The sequence below is a fragment of the Xiphophorus hellerii genome, chromosome 10, assembly GCF_003331165.1.
Source record: "Xiphophorus hellerii strain 12219 chromosome 10, Xiphophorus_hellerii-4.1, whole genome shotgun sequence".
Lineage (NCBI taxonomy): Eukaryota > Metazoa > Chordata > Actinopteri > Cyprinodontiformes > Poeciliidae > Xiphophorus > Xiphophorus hellerii.
In genome coordinates, this window is record NC_045681.1 from 12,173,137 (window position 1) to 12,192,931 (window position 19,795).

Consider the following 19,795-nt stretch of genomic DNA (forward strand, 5'->3'; position numbering starts at 1 on the left):
GTTTAAAGTCAGAATTCTGAGTTCAAAGTCAGAATTCTGAAATTAAAGTCAGAATTCTGAGTTCAAAGTCAGAATTCTGAAATTAAAGTCTCAGAATTCTTTTTTTTTTTTTGGTGGCCCTAATCTTCTTCCGTACATATTGTATCTATTTAATTTGAAATGTGAATTTCCTTCAAACAAAATATCATCTTAGAGCAACACCAACAGAATTAAACTTTGTGATCCCAAATTCTACATTAATATTTAAAGAAGCATGACTTCTTCAAAGCTCAAGCAGCAGTTTTCAAAAATATATATTCCAATGTATAGCGTTACTTGTTTGTTTTTTTTACCAGTTATTTGTTCATTCTTACATTGTGTGTGAATTGTGACAGTTATTTTTTGTTTTTAAGCATATGCACTGACTGATGGCACCTTTTAAATTTCGTTGTCCTTGTGACAATGACAATAAAGATTTATCTTATCTTATCTTATCTTACCACTGGAGACAGGCAGCAGCTCCTGTGTGGCCCTCCAAAGACACATGGGTATAGACAACTGAGAACAATTTATAAAGTGGTTTTCTTCACATTAACCATCAGATGAGCTACAGTGAAAAACTGTAAATATTAAAGCTCTCTTGCACTATTTATTTAGTAATTTATTTTTGATAGATTTGTCAAACAGTCGCTCAACTAAAAACGTGAGCTTAGACAGAAAAAGAAATTTGAATTATAAAAGTGAATTAGACCCTTGTTCAGTACACACAAATCTTCCACGTCAGAGCCTGAGCGCTCTGCTCCTTTAAGGATCCTGAATAAAAACATTTCAAAGAATTACATAACAGCACAAACGATGATTGCATGACACATGTGCTGCAGCTCCTCCCAAAAGGATGGAGGGGGAGCAGGAACGCATTGGATTATCAATGAGGAGGGGCATCTGGTAATGGCATCCTCATAATGGTTTTACTCCATAAGCAGCACAGGGAGTGAAGCTGCAGTGAAACCTGACATCTGTCCAACAGATGTTTAACACGAGGGGAATAAAAAAAAAAAAAACAATGTTATTCATTTTGTGACAAACAGGGAAATGTCTGGAAATGTAATGAAATACTTCCTGCATTATTTTATCCTGAATGTTTTCTTAACACATTGATTAAATAAATGACCAAAATAGCCTCACATAACTGAAGTTTTGTTGCAAAGTGGTAAAATTTTAACCACTTTGCCGAGGAGGCACACCATTCGATTGGTGAAAACACTGGGAAGAAAAAAAACAACACTAAAAGTATTATTGCCAAAATATTTGTCTTATTATAGTTTATGCACATGTTGAGATTTGTAAGAATGAATATGGGAACAATGGCTGCTTATGAGCTGAACCACATTAAAATATGCTGTATATGAACACAGAAGACAATAGAACAGCTGTACATAAACTAAACTAAAAGAAACTGTAAACACTACAAATGGCCACACTGAGCAAACATACTCTCTGTACTGACAAAACTTATCCACACTTGTGTCCAATGAGAAGCCAAAACAAAGAGAGAATAAATTCCGTTGATTTCTGCCTCTGTAAATTGCGTATGTCCAGAAGAGTCACTGTTTTCACTAAAGTTTATAGGGGAGGAGTCCGTGTCTGGGTGAGCATTCCTGAGCGTCACTACAGTAACAATCCCAGCCAAAGTGCTGCAGAAACTTGCAGAAATAAGACTATATCGGAGCATTAACAAGATGGCACCGAAGCGTCTTTTTTTTTTTTCTTCTTTCACCAGGCAGATTGGAGTGGCTCCAAGCTGCGGTTACAGACTACAACATGCCCGCTCCGTGCACACCCCCACACACACGCACGCACACCCCCACAAAATCAATGCTTTGCAAGTATGAGATGGAGAGGATGGAGGACAAGGTGTGTCCGACGCCAAATCCATGCAGCTCAACAAACCCGCAGGTGTTATTGCATTAAAAACAGCCAATTAAAGCACACAAAGGGGTCACGTTTAAAGGCTCTCCGGCTCAGATTGTGTCCACTGACCTCAGGTGGATTACTGTGGAGTCCATATGTGACAGATAAGCAAGCTGGCTCGCTGCACTGTTGAGCAAATGAAAAATGGGCTTGGCACAGGCGCGCAGGCTCCTGACGGCCCACGCTGTCTGCGCTCTTAAATAAATGTCATTATATAAAAGCACAAAAGACACACATAATCAATGCAGTCAGGGGGGGAGTTGGGTCGTGTTTTGCAATGATTAGGATGCACAATTTAATGCATATTTACATGTGAGGGGGGAATAAAGAATGCATGAGAAACCATTCGGGCCCTGAGGTGCAAGAAAGAAGCGAAAGATCCAGAATAACGGGCAGCAAGGAAAGCAATGAACGGCTTCACTGCCCAAAATTCACACTAACGCGCTGAGCTGAAAGCGGGCAACGGAGACAACAAAAGAACTGCGCACAGACACCAAACTGGAGTAAATATCACCGAAAACCATGACATCATTGTCCTCTTGAGACCTCGCAATAACAAGATTATAAATATTCCGGCGGATTAGCGCCGTTAGAGCGTTCAAGGACGGGGGGACCTGCGCCGAGAAGGATGGTGGAGACATTTTTATTTGATCCCTGCGGGGAATGAGGAGAAAACACGCGGAATGCCGTGGCTGTGGAGAGGCGACTGCTGCTCCGGGGCTGGAGCGATGATGGCTGCAACACAAGCACGTTTCTGCCTTTATTGTGGGAGAGGATCGATGAGGAGGATGGAGACGGCGCATGGTGCATAAAAATAAAAACAACTGAAAGCAAAAAGAAGAAAGCAAGAACAAGCGGCTGCAGGGGGAGATGCGCGGACAGACGATGCAAGAAAAAAGCGTTTTTCAGTCCTGAGCGGGATGTTTCTGGCCGTAGAAACGCATGGAGGCCAAAACCTCTCCCACCACACACAAATATATGAAGTGACAAGACAAGGAATGCCGATGGAGAAAAGACGACGCTGCGTCCCGCTCGCGTCGGCGCCTCTGTCTTCGATTACCAAGTGATGACTCGCTGATTAATTCGGTGAAATGAAGGAAATGTGTCGGCGGTTTTCTTACCTGACAGCAGACAGCGGCGTTGTCTCTTCAGCGGCAGTCGCTCACCGGGCGCACACGCACACACACGCACAGCTTCTCCGCGCAGTGCAGCGGTAGGCCGGACGGGGGCGCCGCGGAGCGGAGCCCAGTCCTGAAATGCAACCTGTGTGCTCACAACAGCCATCTGCTGTCATGTAAATAAACACTAACAAAGACATAACCTGTTTTATAGACGACAATTAACTGCAGAACACAGGGGGAAAAAAGTGTTAACAGAACAGCTTATTTTATTATAGGGTTAATGATGACTCTTACCTGCAAACTAATAGACAATTTAAAAATATATATAGGAGAGAGCAGCACAAAATAACACCTTATTGTTTTCAGTTTTATGCGAATAAAAACATGAGTTTGGAAAAATGTCAACAGATGGTGGTTCTCTAAAATATGAACGCATCACAGGCCTCAGATTTTCATTTGGAAAAGCTGTCAGTTTTCCGACTGAATAATCCAGGCGTAAGGCGTCACAAAATTCAACAACTTGAAATAGGAAGGTAGAAAGTACTTGTTTCCAAAAGAAAAAGGGTGAATATGTAGAACAGTAACAGTACAGAGAAGCTGTAATTACAGACCGTCCTGCGTACAAAGGTCATGGCACATAAAACAATGCCTCCCTGTGTCAGCCTTCTTTTACTGGCCTCTCACAGCCTCACACAACTTTTGCCACCAAGGAGAGAAAGCATCCATCTCCAGGGAAACACTACTGGAATTACTGACAGTCACATCTTTGATGCGTTGGCAGGATGCGACTCTTTGTGCCATCCTTCTCCTCCTCTTTTGGACATGTGCCCAGGCAACATCTGCCACTGGCAGTGGGGCTGCAGATTATTTGGTTTTATCTGTGGTGGGAGTTCACTGTGAGCCTGGTGCTGCTGTGGAGTCATTGGCTTCACTTTAAAATCCCTAAGTGGTCTGAAGCTGCACAGAGGAGCGGATTAATTTTCACTGGCTTCACAACGATTTGACTGAAGCTAAGATGGAAATGTGGTTCTGCATGACATGGTAGTCTGTTGTTTTTTTTTTAGGTTGGATCCATGTTTTGACCTTGTTGACACCGAGGTCTGATTGTATCATGAGATTGTTGCAGCCGAAATAAAGATTCATTGGATCGGGCAATATTTTTGCAATCTGTTTCTGTCTGGTGAGTCTTTGTGAATTATGATCCCAGTTGTCTGGTTTTCTGCAGCTGTAGCTCATCTGCTTTAAAGGTCAAAATGTTGTAAATTCAGAGATTATATTTTGCATCCCTTGATTTTACTGAGTGGTTTAATTAAGTTACTGCTACCTTTCTATCACCTCGATCCACTCTGCCAATTCTCCTCTAACAAACAAGAAATTTTTTAACTGCACATATTAAAATAGTCAACAAATTGCCAACAAAGTCAAAAAGTTATTTCATTAGGAGTTTTTGATATCTCCTCTCAACAAAAAGACTCTCTTTAGACAACAGCAGAAATTTTCTGCCTCCCTGACAATGTTGGAGGATTTTTTTTTTTATCTTGCACCATGCTTGTCACATTTGAAGCTTGCAGAGGTTTTTCTTTAAAGCCTCTGTGGAAGACTTATGAATGGATACTGTGTTCATTTCCATTTAAGAGACTCAGACATGTCTCCAGGCATGTAAGCTGACCGCCCATCTGGCCCCATCAGTCTGAAGGAAGATGTTAACATCATTTATCTGGCTTAGACAGATGAGAAGTTGTGGTAAAGCCTTTGGACTACTTTGAAATAACCACTTTTATTTTGAGGAAGCTAAAAACTTCTATCGTTTATCATTCATGACTGGATGCCTTGATTATTCTGGATATTCACTAAAAGAGACAACCCTAAAGCAAGAAACCCTGATCTGAGGATTAGAGTAATCATTTTCTGTTTTCTGGTTTAATTTGCAGCTTCTCCCATTATTACGATAGTTAAAGTTATGTAAAAATATCTTGACGAAGAGGATGAAATTATTACAAGTATAGCTACAATTTTCCAAGTTGTTGTGAATGTGTAGAGCCTGGTTGACTAAACAAAATCATACATAGGAAAATATCATTCAATCCCTTTTAAATGGATCAAAGTATACATTTGTTTGATATATTTTGTGTTAAAAGTTATTTTACAAAAAAGAATGATATTAACGTTTTCTACAAAAGGCAGCCATACTTTTGTTTTTATATGGAAAATAAATCCATATGGAAATTTTTAGATACTGTAAATGGTCAGGTAAGGAAGCTCCCTACTTTATCGTTAAAATTATCATTTATTTAGGTGCATGACTAACCTTAAAGATAGGTCTTTCTATGCTGGTGAAGTCTCCCTTTAAATTATTGTTGGTGCTCATTTTTAAATGCTTACGCTTTTTGTACATTATTTATGATTTTATTTTTTATAAAAAGAAAAAAATATAGGCCTATATATAAACATATAAATCTTTGAGGAAAAACTGAAGAAAAGCAGCTACTCGTTAACCTGCTGTGTCCTCCGCCACGGTAGAGGGCGCTGTCTCGTTAACGTCGCCACGTTGCTCAACCAATGACGTGGATTTTCATTGAGAGGCAGTCAGAGCTCCAAATACATAACTCTAGCAGAGATTATTCTTCGACTGGCTTATATTTAGACCCCGAAACGCTCGATTTCTCTCTCCTTCTTGTCATTATTGGACTCAGTTCTGCTCCGGCCGTTGCCCCAGGTGAGCAGTCACGTAAAGCGTTTAGATTTGCTGTGTTTCCTGTTGTCTGCTTATCAGGAGTGTGTGCAGTAAAACAGTTTGACTCGGTTCTGTATCTGGTGAACTCTGTTGCCGTGTTCCCCTCCAGACTTCAGGATGAGCAAACCCAAAGTGTTAAACCTGAAGGATAAAATCAGCGGGAATGAGGCGGACCTGAGCCTGTGCAACCTCAGTGATGTGCCCGTCAGAGAGCTCGTAAGTCTCCCAGCAGCTTTTATTTCATCATTATCTGCGAATAAAACCTCAATTCATGCATTTACACACTTAAATGCAGTACTCTTTTCCTGTGTTTTCCGATTATCTTATTATTTTGTGCATTCTTTGTAACCAAATAATCAGTCAGTGCAACACACGTCCATTATCATTCATAACATTATAACCACCTTCCTAACACTGTGATGTCAATTGATTCTATTTTTGTTTGTGTAGCCTTGGCCGTATGGAGTAATAAATATATTGCTGAAACTGCAGATTTTTCTTTTGTATTTAGGCAGTTTACTAATATTAGACCTTTTCCTAAAATAAGCATTTTAGCTATTTCCTTCTAGCTAACTAACCTGCCTCCCAGGTTAATGCATTTTTAGACTAGACTTAGACTGATGTTACTGTCATTGCTCAAAGAAACATAAGTAAAATTGGTAATGAAATGTCATCGCTTGGCCACACAGAAACACAAGTGTGCCTATAATTACATAATAAACAAATAATAATGTATATAACTTAGTATTTTCAAGCAGTCTCAGCCAGTTTAGCGATGGGATTGTTGAGCAATCTTATGGCCAGTGGGAGACAGCTATTTCTGAGTCTGGCTGTTCTGCAGCAGATGCTACGGAATCTCCTGCCAGATGCCAACCGGATAAACAGACCATGGAGAGCATGGGTGGAGTCAGAGAGGATCTGGTTTGCTCTGGCTAAGCAGCGTCTGTGTGCAATGGTATGGATAGGGGGGAGTGGAGACCCAGTGATCCTCTCCGCTGTCTTCACCACTCTTCGCAGAGACTTCCAGTCTGAGGCCTTGCAGCTCCCAGACCAGATGGAGATGCTGCTGGTCAGGAGGAGATACTGCTGGTCAGCAGGCTCTCAAGTGTGTCCATGTCACCAGATTTGAAAGCAGCATTACGCTCCCTCAGTATAGAATACACCTCCTTAGTCATCCAAGGTTTCTAATATCACATATCACAAGAACGTTGATCTTCATCTTGTGAAATAATAAACTGAAGAAGTCACAGTGTTAAATCCGTTGGAATTAAGATATTTATGCAGTTTAATAAGTTACAATGATTAGGAATACAGTTGTTTTTATTAATCTAAATCTTGCTTTGTTTTCTCCTACAGTCTTTATTTCCTAAAGCCACAGTCGTGGACCTTTCTTGTAACAACATCATCTCCCTTCCTGTAAGTATCAAACACACACATTGCTAACTTTGTGACCGAAATTACTTTAATTGCTAGAAAGGGCAGACAGATGTTTGCATAGGCACCTGCTGCTCTAGATCGTACCACTAAGAATAAAACCATTGTTGAAAGAAATCCATAGGTGGTGTATGTTCACCATCTAGCAGGAGGAGAAAGACCCCAAATATACAGCAAGAGCCACAGTTAAATTATTGGTTTAGATTTAGTCATATTAAGATATTGGAATTGTCTAGTCAAAGCCTCGACTTAAGCTCAGTTGTAGCAGAACTTGAAAATGTATATTTGCAGCTGCTTGCCATTTAATATAGTTTTTCTTCTCCTAACACAGTTATGTTCAGATACATGATTGTTGTCTGCTTTACCCCATTTCTCTTACGCAGCCAGAGTTTTGCAGCCTCATCCATTTAGTGAAGCTTGACCTGAGTAAAAACCAGCTTACCTGTTTGCCAGATGACCTGGGGAACCTGGTGAACCTGCAACACCTGGACCTTTACAACAACAAGCTGATGGTCCTGCCGGTCAGCTTCTCTCAGCTCAGGGTGGGTAGGATCATATTTTATTTGTACAGTTGTGCCAAAAAGCCTCAAATACTGATAATATGTGCAATGTTAGCAGACTTACTGTTTATTTTTTCTTCTTTTGTTTAGAGTCTGAAGTGGCTTGACCTGAAGGATAATCCTCTGGAGCCAGGTTTGGCCAAAGCGGCAGGAGACTGTCTGGATGAGAAGCAGTGCAAACAGTGTGCCTCTAAGGTGGCTGCAACACATTCAGCAGCTTTACACAAGAACTAAATGATTCCATAAAGATTTCTTCTTTTCCCCATTTTATTAATGTCATCAGAAAACGTTAATAGATCGAGATTTAATTTCACTAGAATTCATGGTTCCAATCAATTAGAGCAAACTGCCCAGGTACTGAAGAAACAAACCATTACAGTACTGCAAACATGTTTGAATGCTGACATAATGACACACACCTTATATGGAATTAGATGTTTCTCTCACCAGTCCTTCTATAATATTTCCCCTGATGTCTTTGGGATCTTTAAGATGTTTCTTTTGGAAAATATGATACCGGTGTTTGTGGAACCAGTTTCTCTGGCCTTAACTGAGGCCAGCTCAAAAATAAAAACTCGAATGTTGGTGTGTTTCAGGTCCTACAGCACATGAGAGCCATACAGGAAGAGTATGATCGTGCACGAGAGAAACGCCTGTTGAAAGAAAAAGGTAGATAATTAAATGTAACCCCCCCTCCTCCCCCTCAAGAGGAAATATTTTATTCTTGGAGCTATTTTGAAATCCATAAAGCTACATATGACAGCCACTGTTCTTGAGTCAAGGAAAATGGCTTTAATCACATTTTTTTCTTGCTATATATCCACCAATGATTAGTTTGTCCATCCCTCTCTATTTTCTTTAAACTCTGTGGTTTGTCATATTTAAAACCTGAAACCATAAAACAGACAAATTCACTTTATTTGCATTTTCAAAATGGTTCGAAATGTCTCAGAACCCCGTTTATCTGCGCAGTGATGATAAATCGGGAACAGGGAGATGACCTTATGTCGTTTTTGCACTTAGAGCTGGAGAGGAAGAAGGAAACGAAGCAGAAAGAGCGGGAGGCCAGAGAAAGGGAAGCTCGCAAACGGGAGAAAGCGGAGGAGAAGGAGAGGAGAAGGAAGGAGTACAACGCTCAGATGGCAGCTCTGGCTGTGCAGGACAAACAGAAGAAGAAGAGCGAGGAGAAGAAGAAAAAGAACGGGCAAGCAGCAAGTGGGGCTAAAAAATTTTTTATTCTGATTGTTGCATCTTTCCAAAATTTGAGGCTTCAGAAGCTGAAGAAACTTCAACATCACCTTTCTTGTCTTCACAGATAAAAAGGTCGACGTGAAGCCAGCAGCTAAATCACAGCCTTCTCCCATTGGCTGGATTTTTAAGCTCCTCCTCCTGCTGACGCTGGGAATAGCTGGAGTTGCTGCCGCATGTCGGCTGACCGACCTGCAGAGGGAAGAAGTCTGCGTGCCGATCAACGCGGCCGTGGACGGCTGTTTATCCTGGGCCAAAGTGCAGGGGGGCGTGGTCAGACAGCTGCTACGCAATCTGTCATCCACTGCTAAGGACCTCCTGGAGTCCACACAAACATCGAAGAACTAAACCCTGCCATCAGAGATGAGAGCTGCAGGCTTTTCCTGGTGTCTCTGGGATGTTTTTTTAACATGTAGAAATCATCGTTCCCGTTTGCGATGCCGGGATGTGGAAGGCCTGCACAGAGACTTATTCCTATGGAATTACTGTCAAAATCTTTATACGGCCTGTTTTCTTCTTACATCAGCTAAATATCTCCCTGTGGGCGGCGCTTTGCACTTTACATTAATTGGAGCGCAGGCTGCCCTTGAGCTGTTCAGCTAAATGTGAAGCGGACACGTCGGTGCTGCTCTGGAGTGTCGTCAGAGGTGTGCGCGTGCCAAAGCTTGTCGCTGTCGGAACATGTGCAGTGCCTTCTCCATCTAGGTCGCTGTTCCTGTTAAATCTCGCAGGTAAACGCTGTAAATGCTTGCAGCTGGTAATTGAGTCATTTTTGCTACATGACAAATAAAAAACAGGCACATTTTTGCCAAAGATGCAAGAAAGTGAGTTTTCATGTTATTTCTGAGGAGCAAACTATTGTTTTCACTAGAGCTTAAAGAATCCAATGTTTCCAAACTTTCTCTTTTTATAAACATCTGAAGAGTGTGGCATGTTCCTACACTCAGCCTCTTCAGCTCTAATAGAATACAGCAAATGGAAGACCTTCAGAAGTCACCTATTTAGTACAGCAGTATCTCATTAGGAATACCCATGAGCAAAAAGCATACAGATGTGCCCTGGTCAAGGTGGCAGCGTGTTGGAGCCTGGTTGCTTAAAAAGGCCTGGGAAAATACAAAGTAAGTAGGAAGCATCCATCTATCTGACCTTTTGTTGAAGACTTTATTCAGTTTTAGCTTTAGGTTTGCTTTCATCCTGGCAGTGGAACAGTGAACCTGTCCGAAGGCCTTATGACCGTGTTGCCTGCAGCGTTTTGTTGAGGTTGCCGGTGAGCAATCTGGACCAAAACGAGAGCTCTCTTCCTCAAGGGAGGGAGGTAAAGCCTCTGTCTTTCTGTTTCACAAATAATGGTTGGACGATGGAGCTCACAGTAGTCGGCCTCACTGCTGAACCAGTTCATGTCTGCTGCGGCATGTTTGCTTGTAGTCCCTTTCCTTCATGTAAGCCACGTCTTCCTGCAGCTTGGTCCGAATGGAGTCGTCCACCATCAGCTCGAGGGTCACCTCTTTGAAGACGTTGCACACAGATACCTGCAGAGATGGCGATTACTGTCTGATCTTCCTGCACAGTGACCTGAAGTCGTCTCCTTACCTCCTGAAACTGCAGCTTCTTGAACATGGAGATGCTGACTCGGTTGTCCAGACCAATTTTTGCTTGAAACTTTTTGACTCCGAGTTTGGTGATTCCTGGTGAAGAACAGACAATTCTCAAATCAATGCAAATGTATTTATTTGAACGGGATAACGTAACATTTCTGAGCTATTTTGTTTTGATCACATTTTTTTAATTTTGAAAAGCAGGACCTATTTCATTTAACTGTTGGTGCTAATACAAATCGATAAAACATTTTCCTCTCTGTTCTCCTTTTTGGCTATGATTAGTGTCCTTAACATGGAACCTAGAATGTTATATCCAACCAAATACTGCATTCACAGCAGCCATTTGCCTTTTGATACACTAGGGAGCTCAAAATAAAAATCTGTTAAAAAAATACATGGAAGGTTTAGGTTATAATGTGACAAACAGCAACAGCTTCTCACCGTAGCTCATCATCATGCGAGTCACCTCCTTCCCGATGCCTCTTCCTCTGTAACTGGGCTCTGTTCAGGGAGGGAGGAACAAAATAATCAAAAAAAAAATTAAAACTATTTTTTAGAATAAGGCTCTGAACAACAAGCGGAATGTGCATCACCTGCTATCATGACCTCCAGCTCTGCCAAGAATGGATCCGAGGGGTCGGTCAGGAAGACGTTGACATCTCCCACCATGCACTGCTCCTCATCGACACCTGGGTCCACCCAGCGCTGCTTGTCCAAGATAATAAATGTGCATTCTGGAAAGTTGCAGCTTGAAAATTAAAACAAATGTGGACCCTTTGTTAAACGTTGACTGATTCATAGTTATTGTTTGCGTTTGTGGCACCGTACTGTCATCGTCTTCCCTCCAGCTCTTCTGCATGTCGTACTCCTGCTGCAGGCTCAGCGGCTCTGAGGCAGTCAGCTGCTGCAGCTCAGGAGATTTCATCCACTCATGATATCTGGGGAAAACAAGAGGATGTACCAGCACTGATTATTGGCCAGTGGTTTGAACTATATATGATTAATAACAAAATAAATACTTGTCACATTTATCACAGTTAAAATAAGTCATTTTTGGAAAAAAAACAACTAGTAGTAGTCGGTTTGTGAAACAAGTAAGTTACTTTAAACGTATTTAAAAGAAATAGTTTGATTTATTTTCAAAGACAAATTAAGATAAGTTGAAGTGCATTTTAAACACACTTTGATTAATGCAAGTGGTTATGTTTCATTTTGATTTTGAGTTCATCTTTGACTCAAAGATCACCAAATTAAATATATTTAGCTAAAAATAAAGATTCAAGTTAGTTAAACGTATCGTTTCTACGGGGTAACCAAAGAAGTCCTGCACGGATCAAAAATAACCCGCACCATAACAGCTGGTACTGACCTGGGGACGTGCTCTTCATTATATGGAACCAGTAACACTGTGTGTCCCTCCAGTAATGTGTTTTCATTTATTTTCATGATGAATAGACAGCTACAAACAAACTCATAACAGCTGAGGATGGCTTCCTGATTCTCTCGCCACGGTTCCTACTGCGACTGCGCACAGCGGACCAAGTAAGCGAGGCGCCGCCTGCTGGACAGCAGCAGTACGTTCATGTCTGAGTGCTCCCTTTTGATTCTGATTTTATGTCTCCTATTTGTTAGACAGTCGCATGTCAAGAAGACGCATATATCTATTAACAGTATAATTTTAAACTTTAATTGTAGTTCAATTCACTTTATTTATTTAGTGTCAAATCAAAACTAAAGGCTTATTGTGCTCAGTTAAAATCCATTTAAGAATTAGTGTACAAGATTATTCTAAGTGCTTTACAGAAAAATGAAGAGTAAGAGTTTAGAAACAGAGGCATAAATTAAACAAGATAAAACAAATGAAATACAAATAGTGGGAGTCACATTTAAAAAATACTTTATTTCCAAAGGGAAATTAAATCCATTAATGCAAGAAGTATACTTTTACAAGGCCTGCAGACAATCAATTAAAGTCTTTCTTTTCATCTCCAACTCTAATTAATGTTAACTTTTGATGATATTATTGGTGTGTCTGGGACTGAAGGTCAAATGGAGGGACAAACTGGAGCAGTTAAACTACAGGGTCTGGTAATTTATCTAAAAAAAATAAAAAATAAACAAGAAATTGGCAAATCCTTAATTTTTTTTCAGCCCAGTTGTTGACAGCTGCTATCCTGATACATTTAGATGCAAACCCTTGTCCAAAACACACGTGAATCAGTTGAATGGCTTCGCTAACAAATTAAGCTTTCTGAAGATTGTATTGGGGAAAAAAAGTCAATTACTCAAAGCTTTTCACCACTTCAGTGACATCTGGTGGCGAAAAGTATGAAGAGCATCTTTAATTTACACCGAAGCTCCAGACTACTTAGTCCGAACAACGATTCACTTCCTTTTGACGTGTTGAACCAAGTGTCAAACTACCAATACCATGATTCTTCCATATGGACCTTGAAACCTCACTGAGTGGCCAACCAAATCAAATCAACACTTACAAAGCACTATGTTGCTTTTTGAAACATATGCTCCGGAGCTTCAGCTTTAAGCACACCGTCACTGATAATAGCTCTTGGAGACTGGACTTGAGTCTAAGATAAACAAATATTTGAAGTTTTTTTTCTCCCCTTTAGCCTCTGAATGCTGTGTTGGGATTTATATTGCCCGGCCCAGTCTGTGCCACATTCTGACCGGCTCTTGTGCCTTGTTGATCATGTCCATCCAGTGCTGCAGCTGAAGACCCCTGGCGTACATGAAGGGACCCAACACCAGCACTCCCAGCAGGGCTGGAGGTTCTGAAAGCAACAACAGCTGATCTTTGACAAAGGTCTTACTTTAAAGCAATCATGTGAGGTTCTGATAAAACGTCATAATTAGTTAATGCCTCCACTACCTGAAGTAGATTGGTTTAGAATAAATGCCCATTATTTGGTCCTGGAAGCTAAAGCTAACAGCTAATCTGTGAGGGGGCAAGAATACGCTGAGATCTCAAAAGTGTCAGCGATTTACTTGTAATTTTTAACATTAGTTTAAAATTTAACACGACACACTTGCTTGTGTTGCCTACTCTTTCTATAGAGGGGAGGCTTTGTGTTTTAACGCTTCTAAACCAGCAATAATGCTTAATCTCTTTCTGGTTATTGTGAACTTTAACATTTACAGCAGCCTGTTAAGTCCGAAATGCAGGGCTAGCATTTTTTTTTTGTCATTTTCTGAGCCTTGTGGACTAATCTTAAGGAGAATTTGCAGACATTCATGATTTGATTGTCTATGGTGAATGCTGAAGTATGCTGATGGTGGGCAACTAAATTGTTTACTTAGCTCTTCTCTTGACAGTCATAAAAATATTCTTTTTAACCATGAATGCAGCTGATCTAAGAAGTTCTGATAGAAAGATGTATGTTTTTTGACTCATTAAAACGTTTTTCACCTGAGCGGTTGTCATTTGGATGCTGCAGCTCAAATCTTAAACAGGCATCATCCAGGTGCTGCGGTCGGAGTTTAAAAGTCATCCTGTAGTTGAAGATGGGATTCTGTTCGCCTTTCACCACACAGCTACGCTTCGTCTTCACCATCTGAGTGTGTATCTGCAAGCTCACCTGGACACACACACCTGCGGGAACGTAGACGCGTGCTGTGGTGCACTGAGCAGGTAAAAGCCTTGATTTTATTGATGAAATTCTTCAAACCTGCATCTGTGAGCAGCTGAAGGCCTCGAGCTCCCAGAACCACCAACGAGAGCCGCTGCAGGGATGAACTGTAGCTAAGGGATATCTGCACATCACCCAGCTCTGAACACTGGCGAAGGTTAGACGGCAGAACCATTCTGAGCATGTTGATCACCTCTTTGTGGATGGGTGTGGACGTGTTGGTGTTTACCTGCGTTACCTCCTCGGGATCAAGGTCTCTCCACAGAACTCTGCCGGCCTGACCAAGCTCCCCTTCCAGGGGAAACAATGCTCTGCCCACGGCGTGCCGTTTACCGTCTTTCTCCACACTCAGCACACACACACTAAGGGTGCTCCGCAACACACACACTGCTGATACCTGTAAGGCACACACACACACACACACACGCCCCCACACACTGAGCAGACATGTTTTTTTAAACGATGGGTGTGTATTGTTGCGCTTACACAGATTTGTAACACGTATATCAAGTGTTTATTTCTCCTACATTTGGTAATTATGGTTTACAGTTAATGAGAATTCAACATTCAGTTTCACAGAAAGTTTGAATATTACTTCCTGGTAGATGGCTACTCCGACTTCGGACTTTGGATGCAACTATCTATTTTTGTATTGCATTTTTTCCTTCCACTTAACTTTCCATTAATATACCTGGATGAAGCTCTGTGTGAACAGCTGCGTTGTTTGATATTGATCCTTTAGGGCTTAACCTCCTTGTGAAGCAGTGTCTGCTGGACAGTTAAGTCTTCACTATGATTGTGACTCTGCTGTTTGCAGTTTGTTTTAGCTTAGTCATTTCTCACTCAGAGTTTAATGAGTTTAAAATGTATGTTTTAGCTTTTAAACTCAATTACTAAAGTAAATTAACTTTTCAATAATGCTCATATGTATGTAGATGCTCCTGGGAACTCAAAGTTGTAAATTCAACCACATGTCCTTGCCTGGAAAATCAAGCAGTCGTTAAACTCTGGGTCAGGCCCCGTCCCCCGAGCCTTGGCCTGCCGGGGCCTCCGGTCATCGGGAAGAAGCCGCAGCTCCACCAGCGTCATGTTGCTGTGGAAACGGGGAAGGAGGTTGCTGAGGCGTAGCAAGGAGACCACGAGCTGCTCGCTGCTGTGACGATACTCTACAGAGAAGCAGAGGCGAGTGGCCATGCCAAGAGGAGGGGCCGCCACCTCGTTCAGAGGGGTCATAGAGTACAGACCTGTCCGCACCGACCCCACTGGGTACCAACCTAAAAAAAAAACAGGGACGCAGAAAAATAAATCAGAATATAAACAGTTTTCGGATACTACCAACTCTTTGCTAGCCCGATCTACTGGAGAATCTCTCTGTTGTTCACTGTAGAGGCAAAAATACCAATCAAGGAAATTCAGAAACAAGAATCACTAATTAAATTGCTGGAAATGTAAAACCTAACATTATCATAAACACATTATACTTCACATCTTAATTATTCACTGTGTTGGGCTAAGCTGCATCAGTATTAGTTATCGGAAACATATTATAGTTATTATATCAACCAGAAGGTTAATAATGAAGGTTTAATTTTTAAATGTAAGTTTTGAAAGTCTAGATTGCAGATTTCAAATTAAAAGCATTTCTTTAGTGTAGTAACTACGGCACTTATGACCTACTTCTCACTGACAGTGACCCACGGTGAGCCAGAATGTCTCGCTGAGCATCCACCTTCATCGCTCCCTCCTTTTCTTTCTCCTGGCTCTCAACATCTCTCAGAACCACAGTATTTTGTGGAATACAGCGAGGAGGCAAAGAGAAAGGGATTTCACCGTGCCTTGCATAAACAAACAAACAACAAAGCATTTAGGTCCTCCGGATTGGCATTTGTCTGGGGTTACTCTCAATACATCCACTAATATTTGCTACTGGTACTTGCCTGGCACAAAAGCCTTGAGACACAGGGATCACCGGAGCAGAGTGGGCCGGTACCGATGGCACCGTGCTGATCAGCTCCTGATACTGATCCTGCTTGTTCTTCTTCCTCCTCAGGCAGCACATTGTCAGAATCAGCAGCAGCAGCACTAGCAACAGCAGACCAACGGACAGACAAACAGCAAGCAGCGGCGCCTGGTCTGAACAATCAAACACCCAAACTTACTCTCTACAGGACTCACTTCTGTTATAAACGTATCTTTAATGCGTTTTTATTCTCACCAGTCATGATAAACGTTCTTCTCGTCAGCTTTCACTGAGACAGAATGTCCGTCCAGACAAGAAGCAGTAACTTAGCGTTCTACCTGAACTGTAAGTGACGATGAAGAGCAGTGAGACTTGGACGCAGCTGGCTGTTTCTCATCATGTTACGCTGCTTTCTAAAAGGCTGGAAAAATAGGCGTCTGGGCAGAAATACACGTGGGGCCTTTTGGTGACTTTGGAATTAAATGCTAACCTTATTTATAGTAATATTAAACATGTTCATTTAAACACTGTATTTTGTGTTAATTTGTGTTGTCTTTGACTGATATTTGCATTGGCTAACATGAGAAACATTAAAAAAATAAATAAATTGTGAAGGGGTAAAAACTTTTCCACACCACGGTATTTGCATGTAGAAAACATAATTGAATTAAAAATGTATTTATTTATGTAGTGTCAACTCAAAGAAATTTATCCTCAAAAAAAATATTCACTAAATTAATCACTCTAATCATACAGAGAGAAAAATTTGAATTTAATCATTTATATTCTAATATAATCCTATTACAGTGCAGACAAATGTAGTTCATAATACCAGTTAGTAGATTTCTAAAGAAGCTCAGTCACTGACTGTTGCATTAGCTCCTGTTGAGCGAGTATATGGTGACAGAGGAAAGGAACAACTCCCTTTTAACAGCAAGAGACCTCCAGCAAAACCAGAACCAGGTTCAGTAGAGGCAGTCATGTTTTGAAACAGGACAACCTAGTCCCTTTTAGAAACAAAGAAAACCTTAAATCTTTCACTCAACAAGTTCTGTTTGAGGTTATTTCGGACTAAGACGGTAAATAAATGCTGTTGTGTGCTACTTGTTACTAGCCAAATAGTTTTTGTTTGTGCTTGTAACAAGGTAGCCGTTCGCGGTAGGATTTTACAGTGACGATGAAGCGTTGAGGCAGAGTCAGGTGGAAAACAGCAGTGGTTTTATTCTTCACACAACATCAACCAACACTTCACAGGTGAAAACTGCAGTCTTAAATAGTCCCAGCTGTGACGGATCAAACCACCTTTAATTCACAGGGGAATCTCAATTCATCAATATCCACTTATTTAATTAAAATACCTTTTACTAAATATAAACATTTCTATTTACTTTTTATAAATATTTTATGTTTTATCATTACACCAGATGAAACACCACAAAACCCATAAACAATTTCCCCCCCCACACTTTTCAATGGCCTCTCCCGCAGACTATATATGGTGTCTGGACCCCCGGGGCAGCATTTGTCCAAACACCCTGGAGAGGACACAGAAAAGACAGGTGAGTCACTCTACATTAGCACTCCACACCCAACAGATTATGCACAACACATTTGCTCAGTTTTACCCACCAGTAGCTCATTGCTCCGAGTAACAATTATCCTCCCTCCACAGGCAACCACCTCACTCGTCAATGAGGAGCAGCTGTGCAGAGCCCAGAACAAAAGGCTACATGCTAATGTCTAAAAATACTCAATAAATACAATTAAAACTTCTTGTGTGCAAATTGTTACTGATGTGCAAATCTATGCTTAAAGTGCAGTGCTAAATAAAGTGCTTGTTAATAAAGTGCAAAAATACTTTAAAAATGCAATACAGTGATTTCAGTAAAATAGTCCCAGTAATGAAGATCTCTTCATTACAGTGCTTTATGTATAAATTTAGCATAATAACATACTAAAGTAACAGTGTCACTATTGTTATTTGACCCAAACACAGATTTAATGAGCAGTAAACTTAGTTCAGACAGGGATGCCTTTAACACTCAACTATAATCATGCGTAATGACAGTCCTGACAGATGACCTTATCCTGAATTTGAATCAAAGTGCTTATAAGCCACCCGCTGTTCGCTTCCACACACATAGACCGGATTGGACAGTAGCTAATAAGATGACTGGTAATCCTCAGGGCTAAAGGTATAGAGTAATGGCTCTTTCTTTGTCTCTCACACAAACACACACGCAGACAAATGCACCGAACAATGCATCTTTAAAAAGAAAAAAACTGTTGCATCTTCGTCGACATCACATCCCAGCAGAGGCAGAGGAAGAGGATCAAGCTTAAGAAGGGTCACAGAGAAGGAAACCTGGCCGTGAGGCGTTTTATGTGGTTGACATCGACAGAGGGAAGCCATTTAAGAAAGACGTGAGGAAGAGTGGAAGACATGAGGGGAGGAAGGAGAGGCACCAATTGAGCCACCTGCACTGTGGCCGGGCGTAGGGCAAAACAGGACACAACTTGTGAACTTTCAGGTAAGAGGTTAATTTTCATTGTCAAACATTTTTCTGTGGTTGCATGTGTGTAAATACACTTTGATCTGATTATTTGTGTTTACAATCTGTGCAGACCAGCTGCTGTTGAGAATTTCTATGGTGTGAATTCATTATTGTACTTTTAATGAAATGCTAGATTTCCTGATTTTTTTCCCCCGCTCATGAATACAACAGTATTTAATTTTTTTACTAATAGAATCTGCTGACACTTATCTGTACTGCAAGGAGAAATCAAATAGTAACCATATTTTCCCAAAAGTTTCATGTTACATATCTCCATTTGACTTGATATCATTTTATCTGTTTTCCGGTGGCGAAGTGCACATTTAAATCTGTCATTTCAATCTTGATTTTGTCTCAATAATCGAATAATCTGGGCTGCGTAATCTCATTTGGTTAATCTGGATTTTGTGTGTTTGTGTATGTGTGTTTGAATGCTCTCATTCAATTCCCTGAGAAATGTGTCAACCCAAAACTGTTTGGAAATCACTTTGAAGGAGCATAGATGCTCAAATTTTAGAGCAGTGTGGCTGTGGGTGATGTAAAACATGCCACTTGTTGCAAAGGACCTGCAGAGAATTAAGATCCTGATCCTGCTGCTTCTATTGGCTTTACAGGGCTTTGAACTGGGTGACAAAGAGAGTTAGCACCAAGCTAATGAGCACAGCAAAGGTTATCAGTTGCAGAGATACCCAAGATGGCCAAGAAGATACTGGTATTAAAATAACCAGAGTTACAAATCTGGTTTGTAACTCCTTTTATCTCCAAGTTGATAAAAATTCTCCGGGCTTACGGCTAGCCTCTGAGCAAAAGTTACAGAAACTCCCACAGAAGTTCATAACGGTGCTTCTGAACATTTTTAGAATATTTTTTACACCTGATAATTTGATCAGGTGTAAAACTAATACATCAATTCAACAAAATAACATCATGGCAGTCAACAAAGGAGGTAGCAGTGTGGTGATCTGGTGCTATTTTGCTGCTTCAGGAC

The 19,795-nt window shown here is 40.9% G+C and overlaps 4 protein-coding genes and 1 long non-coding RNA gene across 17 annotated transcripts in view; 2 read left to right on the forward strand and 3 right to left on the reverse strand.

Annotated features, from left to right (window-relative positions):
* Nucleotides 1-3,526, reverse strand: part of LOC116727097 (microtubule-associated protein tau-like) — a 33,422-nt gene extending 29,896 nt beyond the window's left edge. For 9 of the 13 annotated variants that reach the window (XM_032574244.1, XM_032574239.1, XM_032574242.1 and 6 more), the window contains exon 1: nt 3,072-3,197. The gene's annotated coding sequence lies outside the window, so the exon portion shown is untranslated. Of the gene's footprint in view, nt 1-3,071 lie in introns of all 13 variants that reach the window. The other 4 variants (XM_032574237.1, XM_032574231.1, XM_032574236.1 and 1 more) reach the window with 4 other exon arrangements.
* A 2,085-nt stretch (nt 3,527-5,611) lies between these two features.
* lrrc59 (leucine rich repeat containing 59) lies at nt 5,612-9,871 on the forward strand. Its single transcript, XM_032575039.1, has 8 exons — nt 5,612-5,787; nt 5,915-6,021; nt 7,162-7,221; nt 7,623-7,781; nt 7,890-7,994; nt 8,396-8,468; nt 8,823-9,014; nt 9,115-9,871. Exons 1-8 carry the CDS (start codon nt 5,631-5,633, stop codon nt 9,393-9,395), a joined length of 1,134 nt encoding a protein of 377 aa, XP_032430930.1. The 5' UTR covers nt 5,612-5,630; the 3' UTR covers nt 9,396-9,871.
* Nucleotides 9,872-10,185: 314 nt separating this feature from the next.
* On the reverse strand, nt 10,186-12,175 carry nat9 (N-acetyltransferase 9). Its single transcript, XM_032575040.1, has 6 exons — nt 12,015-12,175; nt 11,474-11,583; nt 11,239-11,379; nt 11,087-11,146; nt 10,638-10,732; nt 10,186-10,576 (listed from the first exon to the last, which is right to left on the reverse strand). The coding sequence occupies exons 1-6, from the start codon at nt 12,089-12,091 to the stop codon at nt 10,427-10,429; spliced, it is 633 nt and encodes a 210-aa protein (XP_032430931.1). The 5' UTR covers nt 12,092-12,175; the 3' UTR covers nt 10,186-10,426.
* A 351-nt stretch (nt 12,176-12,526) lies between these two features.
* Nucleotides 12,527-16,888, reverse strand: syt15 (synaptotagmin XV). Its single transcript, XM_032573398.1, has 6 exons — nt 15,970-16,888; nt 15,274-15,566; nt 14,522-14,689; nt 14,332-14,440; nt 14,073-14,255; nt 12,527-13,437 (listed from the first exon to the last, which is right to left on the reverse strand). Exons 1-6 carry the CDS (start codon nt 16,154-16,156, stop codon nt 13,298-13,300), a joined length of 1,080 nt encoding a protein of 359 aa, XP_032429289.1. The 5' UTR covers nt 16,157-16,888; the 3' UTR covers nt 12,527-13,297.
* A 497-nt stretch (nt 16,889-17,385) lies between these two features.
* LOC116726617 (uncharacterized) lies at nt 17,386-18,024 on the forward strand. The gene is made up of 2 exons (XR_004340629.1): nt 17,386-17,811; nt 17,925-18,024. It is a non-coding gene; the product is annotated as an uncharacterized LOC116726617 (long non-coding RNA).
* Nucleotides 18,025-19,795: the final 1,771 nt, after the last annotated feature.